The sequence below is a fragment of the Eublepharis macularius genome, chromosome 8, assembly GCF_028583425.1.
Source record: "Eublepharis macularius isolate TG4126 chromosome 8, MPM_Emac_v1.0, whole genome shotgun sequence".
Classification (NCBI taxonomy): domain Eukaryota; kingdom Metazoa; phylum Chordata; class Lepidosauria; order Squamata; family Eublepharidae; genus Eublepharis; species Eublepharis macularius.
The window spans coordinates 98,946,326-98,968,288 of NC_072797.1; the positions used below are offsets into that span (position 1 = coordinate 98,946,326).

At 40.8% G+C, this 21,963-nt stretch overlaps 1 protein-coding gene across 1 annotated transcript in view; it reads right to left on the reverse strand.

The window, feature by feature from the left end:
* The window catches only part of TMC1 (transmembrane channel like 1), a 71,452-nt gene that overhangs the window by 12,063 nt on the left and 37,426 nt on the right, over positions 1-21,963 (reverse strand). Inside the window, exons 9-12 of the mRNA XM_054987595.1 lie at positions 16,234-16,413; positions 14,217-14,369; positions 4,822-4,950; positions 1,253-1,320 (exon numbers count right to left, since the gene is read on the reverse strand). Coding sequence (XP_054843570.1) covers positions 1,253-1,320; positions 4,822-4,950; positions 14,217-14,369; positions 16,234-16,413 — 530 coding nt within the window. The remainder of the gene's footprint in view (positions 1-1,252; positions 1,321-4,821; positions 4,951-14,216; positions 14,370-16,233; positions 16,414-21,963) is intronic.

Consider the following 21,963-nt stretch of genomic DNA (forward strand, 5'->3'; position numbering starts at 1 on the left):
TGGATGACCCAGGCTAGCTTGATTTTATCTCAGAAGCTAAGCAGAGTCCACCCTGATTACTACGTGAATGGGAAACCACCAAGGAAGTTCAGGGCTGCTACACAGAGTCAGGCAACAAGAAACCATCTCTGTTAGAGCCAAAACACACATTAAGAAATACCTAGGTTCAGCACGTGTTCTCTTACCTCAAGGTTTGCCGGGATCTGTAGGCGTCTTGGAAGCTTAAAGTTTAGCATTTACAGAGCAGCAAAAAGGGGAAGGGAAATACAGGCGCCTGTATTTTAAGCTTTAAGCTTCCAGGACGCCTTTAAGCTTCCAGGACGCCTACAGATCCTTTAAGCTTCCAGGACTTTAAGCTTCCAGGACGCCTACAGATCTTTAAGCTTCCAGGACGCCTACTTTAAGCTTCCAGGACGCCTACAGATCCCGGCAAACCTTGAGGTAAGAGAACACGTGCTGAACCTAGGTATTTCTTAACATGTGTTTTGGCTCTTAGTCGCTTGTCTTGAAAACCCATCGAGGGCACCATAAGTCGGCTGTGACTTCATGCCACTTTCCACTGTAACTCATTTCACATCCTGATTATCCCAACATCTATCAGATTCCATTGTTGTGATTATGATGTAGCATCTACAGCTCATAAAATAAGCAAGGTTGTGTGCAGCAGGAAGCTGGCCCTCCAGGGCATGTTTTATCTATACCATAGCTCTTGTCTTCCTCCCCCCCACTCCCCACCCCCAGATTACAGGCTTTCTGCATGGAAGCATTTAAGGAGGTGCTTGCCAGTGGTAGGCTTTGAAGCCAGGACTCCTCCTTGAGAAAAGAAACAGACATCACAATATAATAATATTGTGTAACAGCATTTCTCCATCTCCTGTGCTTCTCTTTGGGGAGAGAAGCAAGATGTAGTGGGAGGAACGTAGGATTCCATTTATTTAATCATCATTGCCACATACATGCTTCCTAACAGATGATACCCAACATCACTCCACAAGCGAAGTCTGACTCACCTTTCTAGGACTTCCAGGTTATGCCAATTTTCTTTGAGGCATCCAGGCATGTTTCTGTTCTGCCCCACCAGCATAAAAGTGGAGCGATGAGGTGGAGAATTAAGACCCCAAATGGCAAGTGTAATTTTTCTGCATTTCTACCAGCATTACCAAGCAATGTGAAAGAATTCACAGTCAGGTCTTCATCCAGCCAGTTTATGCCAGATCTATTTAGCTGGTAGTGTGAGTTGGGACTTACTCACCAGATCATGCCTTGATTGAAGATCAGACCCAACACATTGCCACTGATATCAAACTCTGAATAAGAAGGCTGAAGGGGGAAATATCACAGACTCAGATTTGCAATAAAGTTTTTAAATGATGTGAGATTCAGACTGCTGCACTACATTATGAAAGGTCCCCCACCCCTAGAACCAGGGCTTTTTTTCAGCTGGAACGCGGTGGAACGGAGTTCCGGAACCTCTTGAAAATGGTCACATGGCTGGTGGCCCCACCCCCTGATCTCCAGACAGAGGGGAGTTTAGATTGCCCTCTGTCTGGAGATCAGGGGGCGGGGCCACTGGCCATGTGACCATTTTCTCCAAGGGCAACCCACTGAGTTCCACCACCTCTTTTCCCAGAAAAAAAGCGCTGCCTAGAACAATTAAACAAAACTCCAGAATAAGGAAAAAGAATCCATACACAATGCAGGATTCTACTTTCCCCCATATTAGTAGGTGCTGTGATAGGAATCCACAAAAATGGTAGTAGGGAGACACTTGTTTTGAAAATGCATGTCAAAAAGCAAGAGAAAACGTGTGAAGATACCTATCCCAGGAAAACAGAAAACTCTGCTGGAAGAAGCAATAAGACCCGGGATGTTCTCTGTGGGCTGCTACAAGGAAAGTCTGAAAGTACATAACATAGATATATCTTTCACACATGGGAGAGTTTCCTACATGTGTTTTTAAAATGCAAGGAGGAAAATGACATATCAGAGGCAGTCCTTGGCACTGTAATCAACTTTTTTTCCAGGCAGGACTTCTCTGCCCTTAACAGCTTCATAAAGACACCCTTCCTGGAGTAAACAATCAGAGCTATTACAAAATCAATTTTTTTTATATATATATAAAGTGCAAGAAGTGCAGAAAGTGCTCAATTTCATCAATAAATAGCAATATCAAACAATCATCTAATCCATATACATCACAATGAATCAGCTTCTTTACGACGATACCCAACTGGTCATCTGAAGCTATATAGCTATATTCCTGGGAATACCAACATGGTGGTGTGTTATTGATTGAAGCATTTGCTACATGGAAGAAATGCCTATGAAGAAGTGTATGTACGAAACAGGATTGGACAATTTATGCCGGCAAAACCCATAGGTGTGGCACTTTGCAGCTCCGCAGTTCCGCGCACACTACTGCAGGCAACTGTATAGCTTCAGATGACTGACTCTGAGCGGAACCACAAGTGACAAAAGGCACAGATTGGACACTTGTCAGCTTCCCTCAAGTTTTGATGGGAAATGTAGGCAGCTTGGCGGAATGTTGGACAAGTGACAGTTGAAGAGTCCATTGGACAGCAGTCAGAGAGCGAAGCTGCAAGACCAGGATGCCTACATTTCCCATCAAAACTTGAGGGAAGCTGACAAGTGTCCAATCTGTGCCTTTTGTCACTTGTGGTTCTGCTCTCAGTAAGTGTGATTGATTCAGCTAGAGTGCCGGTGTGCACCTGCATGTATGACATGTTCTTGTATTGTCTCTGTACATTTTTTCCACCAGTTGGATATTGTCGTAAAGAAGCTGATTCATTGTGATGTATATGGATTGGATGATTGTTTGATATTGGCATTTTTGTAAAGTAGCTTATTTATTGTGATGTATATGGATTAGATGATTGTTTGATATTGCTATTTATTGACGAAATTGAGCACTTTCTGCACTTCTTGCACTTTATATATATATATATATAAAAATGATTTTGTAATAGCTCTGATGGTTTACTCCGGGAAGGATATCTTTTTGTTGCTTAGTCTTAGTTCCCAGAGGAGCCCTTTTAGGTTTTCGCTTAACAGCTACGTGGCAAATTCATGCCACACTGTCAAACAAAATCAATTTCCTCCAAAATCAGAACCCTGGAAAATCCAATAGTCAGATCACATGTACTGAAGCTGAACATGCATGCAAATTATGTGTATTGCCTCTGTTCGAAGGCTCCCCATATGCATGGATGTAGCATCTGAAAGTACTAATCAGCTCTTTCATTCCGAGCATTTCATATACTTTTGTTCTCTGATCTCTATAGTAATTTTCTACTGAAGCATCATACTTATGAAGTAACACAGACAAATGGGTGCCTCTGTGTTGCACAGACTCTTCTCTCACAATTATTTATTCTTAAACTTCAAGTCTTTGCTACAAAAGATGATGTATATGTTTCATGCAGGATCCTTTGCCTCAAAAAGTCATAGTGGGGTGGATACAACCATCCTCTAAGTAGCCTTCACCAGCTTAACAGGCTTTTCCTCCAACGGAAGAGTCACTTAATTTGGAGGAAGCCTCTTTAGACTGGTGGAAGACTTCAAACGGGAGCCAAAAGGAGGTGGGGTATAAATATTTTCAATAAATGAATACACTTTTGTTCAATGGAGTGGTGGGATAGGAGTAGGATCCAACCCAATGATAACAAGCTTGAATTGTGTTTCAAGGAAGACGGTTTTATTAATGGTCCTTACCAGGCTAGTTTGCCTTGACCTGGATAGCCCAGGTGAGCCTGATCTTGTCAGATCTCAGAAGCTAAGCAGGGTCTGCCTCGGTTAGTAATTGTATGGGGAACCTCCAATGAAGACCAGAGTTGCTGAGGCAGGCAATAGTAAACGACCTCTGTTAGTCTCTTGCCAAGGAAACCCCATCAGGGTTCGCCATAAGTCAGCTATGACTTGAGGGCACTCTCTAACACCACCACCAGGCTAGTTTAAGAGAACTTTCATGTTCAGTAAACCTCTGAACAAGGAATCCTTGGGACAAGCTGCAGAATGGCTATTGCCGCTAATGCCCTGCTAGGAACATCCAGAGGCACAGGAGCTGTCTGTTTCTGGAAACCAAATGCTGGACTTGACAAATCTGAGTTTCATCACGTGAAGCTGTTCTTGTGTTTTCTAATCTTTATGATACAACTGACGAGAAAACATTGGCTTGGATCCATCTGAGCATTTCTATGGAATGTAGGAATTCTGCCCATGAAGCATATCTTTATCTTCTTTAGTTGCAGCCACAAATATCGCCTATTACTGCTCCTGTCTCAGCAGTGGCATCTCATTTTATTTATTTATTTATTTATTTATTTATTTATTTATTTATTTATTTATTTATTTATTTATTTATTTATTTATTTATTTATTTGTAAAATGTTTATGTTGCCCATTTCATGGGACATTTTGGGATTTGATAGGAGGGCCGAGGTGAGAAAGTAATGCAGTGTGGGTAGAAGTCTTTCCATCAATGAAACCACTTGGGTGAAAGCAAGGCTTTCTTTATGCTTTCCGTTTGAGCGTGTCATACTTCCAATAAACTTCCAAATCACAGACCTTTCATTATTTTGAAAGTGTTTTTTCTTCTATAACGGTACTAAAGAACAGTTCAGGGTCAGTCCCTTTTAGATGGACTACTGTATCCTAGGATAATTGCTTTGGGATATAAAATTAGTTATATTCTTTAAAACTCAATAATGATATAAAGCGGCTAATACAGTATAGGACTAGGAACATTGATAATGAGGCTAATTTCGGAATGGGTATTTACACAAGAAAAAATGGGATACTTACAAATCCATATTCCAAGTCCCAGCACCAACAGTAATTGAAAAACCTGACAAAGACAGCTTTCAAGAAATCGCCAATTAAGATAGTGACATAGGTTGTCACAGTGTCGGAGACTGTCAGCCGCACAAATTCCTGCAGAAACAGAGTTTTCCTCTTTTAACAGAAGCAAAGCATTTATTTGTTTATCTATTCATCTATCTATTTATTAAACTTCTATCCTACCCTGAGCAAGCAGGCTCAGGCCGGGTTACAACAGTAAAACATAATTTACATTAAAAACTTCAGTAAAACCACAGAATTAACACCACCCCCAAACAGCAACCTTACACCCCATCCCTGCCAATAATACACAAAGGAGTGGGCCAAAAGGAGGGGGAATAGGCCTTTCAGTTAGCTGTAACTCATATGGGGGGCCAGATGATCACACGGCCCCCAGATAGGTGGCCGGTTGGGAGGCTATCTGATGACTATTGGACCGGCCTCAACCATATGCCTAGTGGAACATCTCAGTCTTGTATTGTTGAAGGCTTTCACGGCCGGAGAACGATGGTTGTTGTGGGTTTTCCGGGCTGTATTGCCGTGGTCTTGGCATTGTAGTTCCTGATGTTTCGCCAGCAGCTGTAGCTGGCATCTTCAGAGGTGTAGCACCAAAAGACTGAGATCTCTCAGTGTCATCATCTCAGTCTTGCATGCCCGCTGGAAGGATAGAAGATCCTGGTGGGCCCACATATCCTCTGATAGAGAGTTCCACCAGGCCAGAGCCAGGACTGAAAAGGCCCTGGCTCTGGTTGAGGCCAGTTTAGCCTCCCTGGGGCCCAGGACCACCAGTCAATGTTTGTTGACTGATCTCTCACTCAGGTGAGAGGTGGTTCCATAGGTATGCCATCTCATCTGCTGGAGTGCTTAGCAAACACCAAAAAAGCCATCTTTTGCTTTTGTTGAAACTGACACTTGGAATTATTCAGGAGCACCTTAGTACTACTCTTGAATTATATATGCTAACAAAAGGAAGGACTGTAATAAAGTTTGCTGTCAGGTGAACAGTCTTACTGAATATCTCCTGGGTGCCCTTTACCTCTCTCTAAAATTTCAAAGTTCAGAACATTCCTCTGCCCAGTGTTTTTCAAAACTTGTGACATTTCTTACACTCATTTTTATAGGAAAGAAGAATGCAAACCATGCGTAGATTGTTTGCCATAGTGCCGATCACCTCTTCACCTAGTTCTTTATGTTTACATACAGGGGTCTTCCACACCAGTTATATGCTCCCAGTTCAATGCTTTTGAGAAGCAGGTTTTTTTCTTGCTTCTCCACAGCATCATGGTGCATTCATGCACCTCTGGGGGTTTCCGCAGCTTTTATCTGATCTCCCTAAAACTTGCTTTGCTCTAAAGTTTTGGGAAAGATCATAGCAAAGCCTGAATGGCTGCTGTGTCGATGGGTAAATTCAGACTTTATGGCCCACAAGGCAGCTATTTTCCCTGTTCCTGCCCCCATGGCAATCATTTCCTTCCCCCCTGCTGCCGGGTGGCTTTTTAAAAAAAAAATCAGGAATATGTAGCTTCCCTGGCAATCCTGGGCCTCTCTCAAATAATGACAGGCCCTACACATGAAAGAGGCCACACCTTGGACTTAATATTTTTCATTGAACCTTTGACAGAAAGTCTTGTTTCAACGTTGGGGATTCAGCCTGAACCATGGTCAGACCATCATCTACTGAAGGCAAAAGTAAACATGGCCCCAACACCCTGCAAAATGGGGGGTCCAGTTAAAATGATTCACCCACAAAGGCTCATGGAGCCTTCTAGATTCCAAAATGCCTTGGGGGAGAATTTCAGACACATGCACCATGGAAGTCGCTGTAGGAATGTGGAGCAAATAGCTCCTTGAAGCTATAGACATCATTGCTCCTTGTCAACCCCTTTGTCCCCTGGGACGGAAGCCAGACCCATGGTTTACCATGGAGCTGGCTGACCTAAAGACAGTTTGTAGACATCTAGAAAAACTCATGCAGAAGCTGATAGAGCATGCTACAGAGACCACTAGAGGACCTATGAAGCAGAAATGAAGATGGCAAAGAAATGATATTTCTCAGCAATCATTGTGTTGGCTAATTCATGACCATTCCAATTATTTAAGATATCCAAATACCTTCTAACTCCTAAATCTGAACCCTTACAGTCCCAGGAACAGACAATTAGCTGCGTGGCCTTTGTTAAGTTTTTCACTAATAAAATAGCACAAATATGCTCTGATCCAGATGCTAGCTGCAATGCAGACAAGATATAAGGAATGGTTAATGCACCATCTGTCTTACATTTGGAATGCCTTGAACCAATAAAAATGATAGATGTTAATAGGATTCTGACATCTATGAAAGCTGCTAACCATCCCTAGACAAAAATGATGCGGCCGATTATCACACAGTCTCTAATCTGCCCTTTCTGGGCAAAGTGATTGAGAGAACAGTAGCTGATCAACTCCAGACTTTCTTGGATAACTCTAGCTCTCTGGACTAGAGGTGGGCACAGTTCGCAAAACCAATTTAAATTTGACATGGACCAGCCCGGTTCATGGTTCACAAACACGCAGTTCATGGGACTCACATTTTTCACGAACTTTGGTCCATTTGAGCCAGTCCACCGGTCTGTGGTCCATGAGTCCAGACATCCTGGCACTAATCTATCAGTTCCCTAGGCAATGGAATGGACGTTTGCAGACCTTCTGCAGACCTTGGAAAACACCAATCCTAGCCCTCAAAACCTTGATAGGCAGCTCTGGCTGCCAACCAGAGAACTCCAATTCTTCTCTATGCGAGCAAGGAGCAAGAATTAATTGGGACGTTCTGCAGCCCTTGGAACACACCAATCCTAGCCCTTAGAAACTTGATAGGCAGTTCTGGCTGCCAACCAGAGTGTTCCTATTCTTCTCTATGTGAGCAAGGAGCAAGAATAAATTCCTTAGGCAATGGCTGGGAAGGTGTTTGTGTGGTGAGTGAGAGGGCTCTTCTCCCACCCTTTTCTGTTTGATTTTGCTTCATTGCAACTTTTTGGTGCTACAAGCCAATGCAAGTCAATTGGCATTTGCAACTCCTAGTATCTACTGGAAGTTTCCTGGGGCCGCTTTGTAACTGTAAGCTCGGACCTCCAAAATGCAATCTTGACCAAACTTGGAGGCTGGCTGGAGGAGAACCTGCTGAAGACATGCTGTGAGTTTGGCACCTCTGAGTGTGCAGGGGGCAGTCCTAGGGCCCCCAGAAGTGACAGACTACAGATTAATGAACTGGTCCATGAATGAGGTAGGTCCATGGTGGCGGGTGATCCATGAAACACAGGGTTTTTTCGGTCCATGCCAACCTCTATTCTGGACCCTTTCTAGTCTAGATTCTGACCAGGGCACAGGACAGAGATGGCACTAGTGGTGTTAGTAGATTATCTCTGTCTGAACATAGACAAAGGCCATGCCTCCTTATTGCTCCTCCTTTATCTATCTGCAGCCTTTGACACAGTAGACCATGCCATCCTGTTTTTTTAAAAAATATATAAATTTTATTTTAAAAAGAGAAAGAAGTAACAGTTGAAAGTGCATAGAACCTTATACAAAGTACATTAGACTATTTCACAGAGAGTATGTATAATAATAAATCTGGACTGCATGAAAGATATAATCAAAATATATAAAATACTTTTATTCATCTCCCTAATCCATTATAAAAAAATAAAAGTAAAGGAGAAAAGGAATAAGCTATAATGTTTCTAAATATATTTAATAACCTATTTTAGGGGAATTCAGCATAGGTAAAACATTTTACATTCTACCTTATATTCTATCACACAATATTCAGCATATTTAGTTATTAGTTTCACTATTTAGCTCAACTGTTAGTCTATTTTAGTGTCAGTTGTCCATTTTAAATTTGATAGATTAACCTATTATATATATACTGAATTAATTCAATCATAGAGAGAAAGCACAGAGATAACAGAGAGATAATAGGAACATAATATGAAAAATAATATTTAGAAAAAAAGTTTTACAACCTAGATATATAAATCACATTAATTATGAATAAGATAATATATATGAGCTTCAAAAAGATTTTTCCCTCCATCATCAGTGAGTTACATCTAAATTAGATCATGAAAAGGCTCTGAGGTTTGTCTGAAGATAAGACTCCAAACATTTTGCTTTCAAGATTTTACTCAGCCTGATAAAATTTATTATCTTAAATTGTTAGTTTAATTATTTTGTTTACCTTTTAATCTATTTTAATATTAGTTGTATATACCAAATGTTATGAATTGCCTACTATATAGTTAAGTAGTTCTTCCAACACAGAAAAAGGGGAAAAAATTAACAAACAATCCACAAAAGTAAGAATGACATTGAGAATTCCATAACATAATTATTTAGAACAACAATAATTATAAGTAAGAGGGTATGTAAACTCAGAGAATACATACATGGAACTTTAAACATTTTGCTATCTATTTTAATATTAATTATATATTCTAAATTTGTTAGATTAACCTACTATATGTATAATTAATAGGTCCAATCATGCAAAGGGAACAAAGAAATAATAAAGACATAATAAGGCATATAAGAAAAATGGTTTATAGAAAAGATAGTTGATTATTTCTGTAGGCTGATTATGTAAAAGAAAAAGAAGAAATTAAAAGAGAGAATTCTCTTTCTTTGGTCTGAATTTTAGCATCCTGTTTCTGTTTTAGACAGGGCCTAATCATGAAAGAAAAAAAATCCATAGCATAGTTAATAGAATTGGACATAATTGTGGGTAACAGAGCATATGCACTCAAAGTATATCTTTGCTTCAATAATCCTTAAAATCTTAATAAAGAGGGCCTCCTGGATCAAAGTTGCCTTGAACCTTCACATAGTCCTCACGGAAGCCCAAATTGTTGCTTCTAAGTTCCATTTCCAAGATTCATTTTCTTCCATCAGCTCTTGATATAGGGTCTGCTTGTAATGCTTGTGATGATTCAGTTTCCCTTTGTGGCTCGCTAGATTTCTTCAGCTGTTTAAGTTCTTTAAGTTCTTAAATAACTTGATTGGTTCCTTGGATTCCCTGATTTGTTTTTTGCAGTCCGAAAGATGATTCAGATCTAGACTCCTGATACTTGAAAAATCTGTTCATGGTCTGGTTGCTATTTTGAAAATACAATGATTTCTTATCTTCTAGGCCTGGTTCTTGGGTCTCTTGATCCACTTGGCGCATCTAGGTTAAAGTATTTTCATAGTCTTGCTTTAATTCTATAAACAAATGTCCAATTTTGAGAGAGAAGACTTATTTTTTGAGATATTGTATCTGTAAAATCCTCTGTAACCAGTTTTTTCATAACTGCAACCATTTTTTCATCAGTTTAGTTCTTCCTTCTTCAGGCCAGTAGGTGGTGATAGCGTAGCATAATTTTTTTTCAATCAGCCTGTAACACCCAAGTCTAGACTACACAGTTGGAAAACAGTCAGTGTTCAGCCATGTGTTTTCAATCTCAAAATAAAGTTATAAAGCATTTAACTGAAATCCTTTAGGTCCTGCCTTTTAGGTAGTTTATAATCCAAAATTGACCCAATAATCAAATCTATTTGGAATCAGTTATTTCATTTCTTCTTAAGAAAAGAGTAAAATAAAGCAGCCATGAAAAATGAAAGCGAAGATAACGTCCTAAACTGGCTGAATTCCCAGATGCAATTAAGAAAGTTCCACAATTATCTGTAAACATGCCAAGATGAAACAATGTCCTGATTATTTTTAAGTCTCAAAAACTTAACGAGATTAACTACCTATTACTTGGTTGAATCAGTGCTGGGCTTGCACGTCTTTCATCTTGTGCCCGGAGATCAGAAATAAGGCATGAAAGATGAAGCACAGTTGACAATTTTCTTCCTCTTGAAATAGAAGAGAAAAAAGAGAGGAGATCCTAGCACTGTTAGATAGTTAAGTTATATTTACAGCAGTCCCAGGCTGGCTTATCTGGCTTTCGGCTGCCTCAGTTCTGCTTTGCGGATGGTCTGCATCTTCGGGAACTGGGGAGTATCTAATTCTCTAATTAAAGAAAGCCAAACAGTTCCCCGATCAATCCGATATTGCACGCTGGGTGCCTCTCAGCGAGAGACAGATTTCAGGCTGATTTCTCCAGTCCTCCCTGTCTGTGATAGCCCTTAAAGCAGAAACTAGCACAAGAGCTCATAAAAATGAGTCACTCAGTCAGCCGCCATGTTGGGGGAGGATCGACCATGTTGAAGCATTTAGAGACAGAAGTGGGCAGCAATGGATGTGCCTTGGACTGGTGTAAATCATTTCTCATGGAACGGACTCAAAGGGCTGCTGTCGGAGATAAGCTGTCTCCAGAATGGGAGCTATCTTGCGGGGTTAGCCGGGCACAATCTTATCTCCCATGTTATTCAACCTCTATGTAGGAGAACTCATTCACGGGTATGGAGATGGATGTCACCAATATGCAGATGACACCCAACTCTATATCTTTCTATCCAGGTTCCCACAAGATACAGTAGAAATCTTGAATCGCTGCCTGACAGCTGTGGTGCAATGACTGAAAATGAACAAACTGAAATTAAACCCAGACAAGACAGAAGTGATGTTTGTTGGGAAGGCAGAGATCCTGAAGGACATTGTACTCCCCACTTTCGATGGAGTTCATCTGACCCTTGCAGACTCAGGTAAGAGACTAAGGATTATACTGGATCTAGCACTATTACTAGAAAAACAAGTTAAGGCAGCCACAAAAATTGCTTTCTACAACCTCAAACTAGCCTGGAAAATGGCTTCTTACTTCAACATGGCTGACCTAGTCACCAGGAACCATGCTATGGTAACATCAAGACTCGACTATTGTAATGCACTATACATAGGTCTTCCATCTAAACTAACTAGGAGACTTCAATTGGTGCAAAATGCTGCAGCTTGACTGTTATCAGGAGTGGGCATGACTGTGAACATCACTCCCATCCTGCAGTCACTCCATTGGCTACCCGTTAGTTACCGTGCTCAGTTCAAGGTATTAGTTATCACTTACAAAGCTCTTCATGTTCTTGGTCCGGCATACCTATGGGACTGCCTCCCTCCCTATGTTCCTCCACGGCAGCTTCGCTCTTTTGAACAGGGTCTCCTGCAGGTGCCACCCTGCACATCAGCAAAATTGACAGCAGCCCATACGTGGGCTTTCTCTGTGGTGGCCCCCACCTTGTGGAACGGGCTGCCTGAAGAGGACAGGAGAGCCCCACTCTCCTGGCTTTCTGCAGATGATGCAAAACTGAATTATTCAAAAAGGCTTTTTACTCAGATAGGAGGGCTGTATTGTAGGGAGGGGATCTCAAATTATCCTCTAATGAGTTAGGAACCATAGACCTCACCACTATGCTGTATTGGATTCCTACTAATGCTATGTCTTTGTGAATGTGTATCTACCTATGGCATTATTTATGGAAATGTTTCTGATATTGATTGTACTAATTTCACATTCTGTAATCTGCATTGAGTGAGAAAGGCGAACTATAAATGACATAAATAAATAAAATAAAAAATAAATTTTTGATATGCATTGTAACAATAGGTGTAGCAGGTTCTCTGAATTGGTAGCTTTTTTTTTTTAAGTAAGTCTCTACTCCCTTCCTAGAGAAGAGAAAAAGCATATCTTCACAAGCGAAGAGGCTAGAGGCCTATTGTTTTTTTAAAAATAGAAGCTGGGAATTCAGAGAACCTACCACACCAATGGTTACAATGTTATATAAAATATTCTTGCGACAATTTTAAAAAATTGCAAAAAGCCTGATAGCCCAGGGAAGGGGAGTGGGTTACTTTCAGGGAATTGGGGGAAGGAAATCCAGGAAGCCTGCCATGTGGAGAAAGGGTGTGTTTTCTGGAATTCCTGAGATAAAAATATAAACAAAAAATGCCATTTCAGATCCTTAACGTGATTTTCTGGAATAGTTACACAAATCCAAGATTCTTGGGCATTATGAAAAACACCCTCCTAAAAAATCCATATTTTTTTGTATCTCTGTGCTTAGCAGGAGCTGCAGGCATTTTGAGGTTGAACCCTCCCCCCAAGTCCCTCATAGGGAACAATGGTAGATTTGCCATTCTCCTTCTAGGGTTCCCAGTCCCCTGATTGGGGCAGGGGTCCCTTGCTCCCAGCCCCTTCCCCGTCTTACCTGGCCGGCTAAAAGGCTAAAAGCAGCCATATCAGGAAGAATGAGACTTTAGAAACTAACTCTTTCCATTTACACCATTTTCCTGATGCAAATTGTCCTGAACTGCTAAATGAGGCAAACAGGAGTTCCAGGAAGGACAATAAAGATGACAAAAACAGTATGGTGGAAGGGCCAAAAAAAATTCTTCCATTGCCACAGACCCAACCAGCTCTCCACTCTCCAGGCAGTTGTTTTTACCCTTTTGAAAAACCACAGGCAATCCTCACCATGGATTGCTAAGGTGACTTCTCTGTAGGTCATAAGCAACCATTGGTTGAGTTGAAATTGCAGTTTAGGTCTCCTATATCCAAATCTCACAGCACAGCTTCATAGGTACCTCTGTGGGTACCACTTCCACCATAGTTGGAGAAAAACAGGTTGCCTCTCTGTAACTGATAATCTTAAAGCGGTCATTTGTGTATTAACACCAATGGACTTTGCATCTGCACATTGCTTTGATACATAGAGCATTGAGGCATGAAAATCCTTTCCCTTTGAAGGCACAGTCTTCTGTGTGCATGCCCAAGGAATGGAGGAGTAATGTCTTCCTGCCCAATTAATCCAAAAAGTAATGTTGCAGCAAGTTAAAAGCACCATCTTGGATACAGATGAACCCATGAACTGTGACTTTCTCCCCTTTCCTCTTCCGCAACAACCCAAGATGCCACTTGGAATCCTGTTCCTGGGCCATCATGATGGGGGTGGGGGGGCAGAGAAGAATCAGATCAGGATGAAAATATCTTTAGTTAGCCTGTTAGTAGTACTGCCAAAGCAACAGGGCAGTTTCATTGCAAAAACTAGGTCCACTCTAATTTGGGATTAAGCTGTGATTCCCATTTCGACAATGAAAGAAGTTGCTACTTTCATATCCAAGTGTCACAGAAAGACAGTTATGGGACATCTGTTCTTTGATCCAAGTCATGGAGTGCTCTGCATACAGCTAAAGCTCCAGAAGGCTGCCAGATGTTCTTTCTTCTTCTATCAAGAAGACTACCTAGTACCTACCTAAAACTTATGTTTGTGTGCAGTTTTACTCCCCAGTGGCTCCAGACACAACAAATAATGATAAAAGACGCTGACATCATGTTGGCTTGCTAATGAATATGCAATAAATACTCTTATGTGAATCAGTAAGAATAGTTTTATGAGGAAAATAACATTACCTGACCGACCATTGTTTCCCAACATGGGCCTCTAGGAACATCAGCAAGACTCACATGTGGCGGAGGATCAGTGACATTTTCAGGGATTGTCCCATTGTAGAGACCGGTTAACCAAATTGTCATGTTCTGCCTAACAATCTTCTCTTCCTCCAGCTAAGAGAAATTAGATATTTTAGTAGCATAAATTACATTTGTTCATATCATGCAGACTTAACATAGCATTACTGTGTACATTGGCTTAGACTGGAGTAACTCTGCATGGGATTGCATTGTAAACACAGACCAGAGCATTCAGCTCTCGTCTCTGCCATGAACTCAGAAGGTGGTTCTACGCAAGCGACTTTAACTCAGCTCTCAGCCGCATGTGGGAATAAGAATTGTGATGTACTTCTCAGCAGGGCTGCCAGGGTTACTGGGATATTCAGATGCGCGGGCATATCTTTGGTGAAGGTGTTTCGAAAATGCAAATTTATTATAAGCTTCCATTGCTGTCCCTCTGCCCAAAATAATGTTTCTCTCCCCTAGCTAGATTATATCAATTCAGGCTTATCTGCAAGATATTTTCGTAATAAAATTGGTTACATTTACAAAGGTTTTGCATAGGTTTTGCACAGAATTCCACAGGTTTTATTAGAACATTACTGGACTAATTTTAAAAAGGAGAGTCTTGTAGCACCTTAAAAGACTAACAAATATTATTCCAGCATAAGCTTTTGCAAACTAGATGACCGGACCTCTCATTCCTTCTCATTGCATAAAGAATTGGGCTCTAGTCCATAAAAGTTTATGCTAGAATAAAATTTAAACAAAACTCTTGCTCTCTTTTTTTTTTTGCTGCAACAAACTAACACAGTTACCTTTCTGGAACTGGAGTGATGAATGTTGGGTCTATGAGTCTTAGCTTGTGTGGTGAAAAAATAGAAAAGTTATTTGGGAATCCTTGGTCTACTTCTTTTCCTTGATCATTTCCCCATTATAGCTTATTATTTCTTGCCAGAGGGAGTGAAGTGTAAAAGAGGTCATTGTTTTGACCACTTGAAGGTAGGCATTGTGAGACAGGGTTGCCAACCTTCAGGTGGTGGCTTAAGATCTCCCAAAATTACAACTGATCTCCAGACAACAGAGATCAGTTACCCTGGAGAAAATGGCTGCTTTGGAGGGTGGATTCTATGGCATTATACCCTGCTGAGGCCCCTCTTCTCCCCAAGCCGTGACCTCTCAAGATTCCATCCCCCAAATCTCCAGGAATTTCCAAAGCTGGAGCTGGCAGTGGCAACCCTATGAGAGATCCTTCCTAAAATGCCATTTGTAGATTCTAATTATTTTTAAAACTATCAAGCAGTAAATGTCCCCTTCGTGGAGAAGATGTTCCACCAAATGATGGCTGTTCAACACCAGCCTTGGATGAGATAGATTATTTAAATCACCAGCTTCTGAGGGGGCCTCCTCGTAGCACCCTGTTTGTGGCACTCTGTCAATAAACTTTTTCACCTGCCATTCCATCTTGAGTTTTAGGTGCCTGATGAAGATGATTTCATTCTCCTGGGTCATTGGCAAGAGGTAGGCTTGGGGAAGGGGGCTGATCCTCAGACTGTCCTGGGACTTTTGTTTCTTTAATGATTTGCTGCTGCTGCTGATTACTGTTGTCATGCTTTATTATGTTTAGATACTTTAAGATTTCTTTTAATAATTTTAATGGTGCCCTTGGTACTTATTCACTGCTGTTTTATTGGACACAGCATTAGGAAGGAATTGGCATAAAATTATTTCAAGTTAATCAAACTATCAATGAGGCCTTTCCTATTTATCCATATGGAAAAGACAGAACAATGAAAACAACGCATTTCCCGTTGTGCTATAGTAAGTTATGATTAATTTTAATTGAAAAGTGAGGAATACATTAATCTGGATCAAGGTACAAAAACTATATCTTTGTAAATTTCTGGAGGTCATCACTTCAGCCTTGGACTTTATTGTCAAAACATACACACCATATAGGAATAATGATCTTCCTTGCCTTAAGATTGATTTCATCCATCAGAGCAATGATGAATGTATATAGGTTGCCTAGAAAGAGAGCAAAGATGCGTCCCAACTGCCACCGCAGAGCTATTCGAGGATGATAGTTTTCCAGAGCGCTGATTATATCAAAAACTGTGGGACAGAACATTCCCAGAAGAGACATGACCATGTTCACCTGTGGGGGGAAAGAGTTTAAAGATTTCATTCTACGCTCATATTTCTTACACTGCTGGTACATAAAGAAAGCTGGTGTTACATCTTTTTTAAAAAAAGATGGAACTAGGTTAAAACACTAAGATGTTTAAAGAACACCAGTAATTGTATTTCTTTTGCATCTTCTGCACTAAAAGATCTCTTTTCACAGTCACATCTGAAAAGAAGCAGACAATTTTTGTAGCAGCATATGCCACAGAGCTAAGCTATATCATGGTAAGTCTCAGACAGAAATGAAAACAAAGAATTGTGTTCCCTCCCCCTTCCAAATACCTCTGATTTCTATGTGGAGGGCAGCACATTGCACGATGCACACAATGGCCAAAGGATATGTGGAAATGAAATCATATCCACATAGTTGTTATGTGAATCAGTTAATACGTAAAATTTCTTATTGAGATTATCTAAAAATATTAAACATTCTGAGACTGTGGCTTACTTGTTAGCCAGAAGTAGAAAGGGCTCAACCGAACATCACAAACAAAACAGAAAAAATGTACTGCTTAATCAACAAGCACATCTCAGTTGAGGGCAACAACACCCTCAGTACTGGACCATCTGAAGTGAGGGGTAACTCTAATTGGGGGGGGGGGAATCTACATTGTTTTAAAATAAGTGATGTATAACAATAAATGCACTGATCTCATCTATCCATTCTCTAACAACTTCCACCGATCTGTAATTGTGACTGCATCTTCTCACAGAGAGGTTCACTACCAGGAACCCTGAGTTCCACATATCCAGTCTGAAAAACTACACTCTGTAATGATGCCATGATTTCTCAGGTCCTAACAAGTGATGTTATAATTTTTAATAATCAAGACAGAAATTGCAGCCAAGTCTAAATTCCAGCCCTAAGCAGCCACCACGCTAGCATCAAAATGAATATGTAATTCTAATTGCTTGCTGCTAAAATAATATGTTCATTAAGAGTAAACAGTTTAGCATATATAAATCACACTTACACTACCCATGGTGTCTGCAGCATTAATGGTATTGTCTAACATACCTTGACAGAAGACAACAATCAAGGGTTATCATTCATGCGAAAGCAATTTCATTTTTAATAATTTAAAGCTTTATTTATTTATTTACAGCCTCAGAACCTAACTAGGATTTAAATAATAAATTATCTAACTAGGATTTGTAATAAATTATCAGTTTTCAAATGTGGGATATAAAAATTCCTAAATGAATGGAGTAAAAAGATACTTTGGGGAACAAAATGTTTCTCAACAACAGTAAAGGCACCCAAAAAACTAGATAGGTTGTTTTGGTTCGGCTCTAGTTGACATCTCATTGGCTTTTAGATCCTAAAGTGTTTAGGATCTAAGGTTTTTAAAGTTTTTAGTGATTTTAAAGTTTAGAGTTTTTAAAGTTTTTAGTAATATTTAATATGTTGAGTTGTTGTCATCCACCCTGAGCCCGCTGATGCGGGGAGGGCGGAATATAAATGTAATAAATGTAATAAATTAAATTAAATTAAATTAAATTAAATTAAATTAAATTAAATTAAATTAAATTAAATTAAATTAAATTAAATTAAATTAAATTAAATGCAAAGAACCAGTAGTATAGAAATGTCCACAAGTTTATAACTGGGAATGTATCTTCTCACCCAAGAAGAGGGAAATTGTGATCAAGAGCAATCCTTGCTCTACAGAAACCAGGAAATCGGACAGCAGCTTCTATGCATCTGGAAGCAGAATTAAAATATCCCTTGGGGCATCAACCCTTTTTCCCTTTGTTTCCACCGAAACATCTCCTACTAAAATAAATAATGCTGCTAATTCGGATTCGGTTTCGTTTTCTCAGCCATGCCGGACGCTCCTCTCGGCTGGTCCGGGAGGAAACGACCGGGCACCCTGACCGGGCGGCTGACCCGCAAGGATTAGCCCCCAGGACTCCCAGGGAGGGAGCCAGGGTCCGGGACGCGGCGGGAAGAACTCCCCGAAATCAATGCGGGGGGGGAATTGCCCGTTTGTCCCTATGGAGGCCGGCAGATGTGCGCGGCGCCTCGAGTGCCGCCGGGCAACGAGAAACGGCAAGTAAAAGAAACAGGCGGAAGCCTGTAAACAAGCGAATCCCTTCTGTTCTACAAGCGTTTGTGAAGGAGAGGTTGATCTGAAGAAGACTCGCTCTTCCCCTTCGTTGAGTTCCAGAATTTTGTTGGCGCCCCCCCCCCCCAAAATGGCAGCAAAGAGGCAAAGTCCCGCTCTCGGTAAGTCAATCTCGGCTACCTTGCAGAAGGGGGAGTCGCTCGAAGAGTTGGTACGCAGGGCGGTGGTGGAAGCTATAAAACCCTTTGTTGACAAGCTGAACGAAACTGATCAAAGGGTGGGCTTAATTGAAAGCGAGGTGAAAACCATTAAGGCAGCAGCGGGGGGGGGGCAGAAAAGTCTGCTCTGGAAAGTGCGTCACTTGTGAAGGCTACAAAAAAGGACCTGAAGTTGGTGGAGAACCAGCTGATCGGGCTACAGGTGGAACGAACGCAGACAATTTTGCGTCTCCAAAACGTGAAAGAGGAGGAAAATGAGGATCTGTGGGATTTGGTCTCGGAACTACTGGCGACACCCGCGAGGACGACTAAAGAAGAGGTTAAAAGCGCCATTTTGGAGGTCCGTCGGGCTTCTTCAAAATATGCAACAAAGCGACAGTTGCCTCGTGAGATCATTATTGACTTTTCATCTAAAAAGATTCGGGACACCATCCTATATAACTCATACAATGCGGATTTGGACTTTATGGGTTTGAAAGTCAAGATTTTGAAGGACGTTCCATTTCTAGTCCGGAAACGGCGTTTTAAATATAAAAAGTTTGTAGCACTTCTGAGGGACCATGGAATAAAGTACAAATGGTTATTCCCGGAAGGAATATGGTTCAGATATAAAGATCAGGCCTATAAGATATTATCAGAAGATCAACTAAAGGATTTTGAGAATAAAAACCCAGAACTCTGCTGCACCAAGAACGAAGAAAAGGAGGAGCCGGAGGGGGGGGGAGGAGGAGAGCATCGCAACAGCAGTTGCACAGAGAGAATTGCGTCCGGGACCTAGAAGGGGGAGGAAAGTTTAACCAGAATTTGAAATGTTTATTCTCTGTATGATTAACCACTCCATCATTATTTTATGGAGCTATTTTTGTATTATGACAGTATGAAGGGAAACATTGAAGTGTAGTGTTTAGTGTTTGTAGTTCATTCCCCCCCTTTTCTTTTTCCACCCCCCCCCCCTTTGTCCCTTCCCTCTCCCCTTTCCTTGTGATAGTTTTGTGTAGTGTTTTGTAGCTATGAAAAATAAAAAAAAAAAATAATGCTGCTAATTCATTGCAAAAAATGCTTTGGAGATGTCTCCACCTCAGACCCAGCCCAAACTTCATGAGTATCATTACCAACAGTTGTTTACCTTGATTTCTATCTCATTTACAGCTTTTAGGTACATCAACCTAATCAGTGTTATTATAACATTCTAACACTATTACCTGTGGAATTTGGGGTCTGCTTACCTTAGGATGGACCTCACAATCCAGGGATGGGAGGGCCATAGATCTACCCCCTGTTCCCCTAATAGTCATGTGGGTCAGGAGGCTGTAACGGGGCAGCAAGAAGAGGGCAATTTTCCTTTTTTTTCCCTCTGTCACATACACCCACACCCACACCCACACTTGCACAAGTGGAGCAACATGTCTCAACATAACAAGTGACGAATGACACTTGAACGGCAAGTGAACAGACTCATGTGTATTCCTCCCTGTTCACTTGCGCTCCACTTGATCACATAGTGATCACTGTGGGCCAAGCTACAAGTGACGAATGACACTTGAACGGCAAGTGTATTTCTCCCTGTTCACTTGCCCTCCACTCAATCCACTTGCCGTTCAAGTGTCATTCGTCACTTGTAGCTTGGCCCAGAGTGATCAAGTGGAGCGCAAGTGGAGCGCAAGTGAACAGAGAGGAATACACGTGAGTCTGTTCAAGTGTCATTTGTCACTTGCAGCTTGGCCCTCGGAAGGGGAAACTGGTGATTTCACGTGTTCAAAGATTCCTTATATGAACCTGCTTCACATATGGAAAGGTTGAATCCAATTCATTGTATCTTACTTCAGAAGCTTTTGTGCATTCTGCAGCTCTCATTTCATTTTATGATTTATTGCAGACTTGTAGCCCTGTGCAGATATTATGTTGATGTTGCATTCAAGAGTGAAGGGAAGCTGTACCCCCATGGAAACCCTGTCACCCTATTTACACGATACAGCAATCACTCATAATACTCTCTGAAAACACACAGCTGATGGGCTGCTACTCTGCATGAATGGAATGCCCATGCAATGTTTGCAGAGAGCTAATGTGGTTTGCTATAAGAGGAAATCTTTCCAAAATGTTTCAGAGAATTTGGTGTGCATGTACACAAACCAATTGTAGTTTCATTTTGATGATGTTGTACCTAGTTTTCTTATGGCCCATACATTTACAAAGTAATACATATGTAAATCTAACACCTACCACCATTCTTTTTGATTTACTATTTTTCTTGTATTGTATATTCTAAACATTTCTGTAGAACTCTGCATGCATGATGTTCAGTTGAGCAGAGCTATGCATTTCAAGCTGCAATGTGGATATTATTTATGGCTATGGTTGAAAGAAATGTAGAGTGACTGGCTCTGCACCTTATTTATTCAGATGTTAGATATGTTTCCTGTTATCCTATCTGAATGATGTCAGACTGATATATAAAGTAAAATCTGTAGCAAAGGGAAACAGAGAAGATGAAAAGGAAGTTAGAGTAAAGGAGCCCTGCAGAATAGGAGGTATCCGATCAATAGAATAAGATCCTTTGTTCTTCTTCCTTTCCGAATGAGTAGCGATGTTTCCAGCCCTAGCAGATGTCACTCTGTGGTCATGACTGCATGCAGTTTGGTGTATATGTGTTCAATACTGGCTGCGATCCAGAGAGCTACTTTAGGAAACTTCAAGGACTGCACTGGCACAGTGGGACTTTAGACATTTTTCGTAGATTACTCTACTCACACACACACATGTACTATGTTACAGACTGCTTTTGCAACTCTCTTTGGTTTCAGAAGTTTTTTGGCAGGTACCACAGAAGCAAAAATACAAGTCCAAAGCACTTTGAGTGCACAAAAATAATCAAGTAGATCTTCAGTATGAAAGTCAAACTACATGCGACAATGGCTATGCACGATGTTGGGGATTTAGTGCAAAAAGAAACCATGAAGAAGAGACAGTCTAATACAGATTAGGATTACCACACTAGAGAAACTAGAGAAAAGAGTTACATTTTTCATCCCCCACCTGCATTTTTTTCTGATCAAAAAATTACACGCTCACCCAAACACCAGGCTCTCTTTAGGCCTGGAAGGGGAGAAAGGGAGGTATCTTTTAAAACATGTCTGCATTTTTTCAGTGCTGGGACAAAAGCAGCCTGGGAGGGAATTTTTATTAGTGAAACAGTGAAAAGGAAAGAATTAACCTCCTCCCACTTTTCCCCAG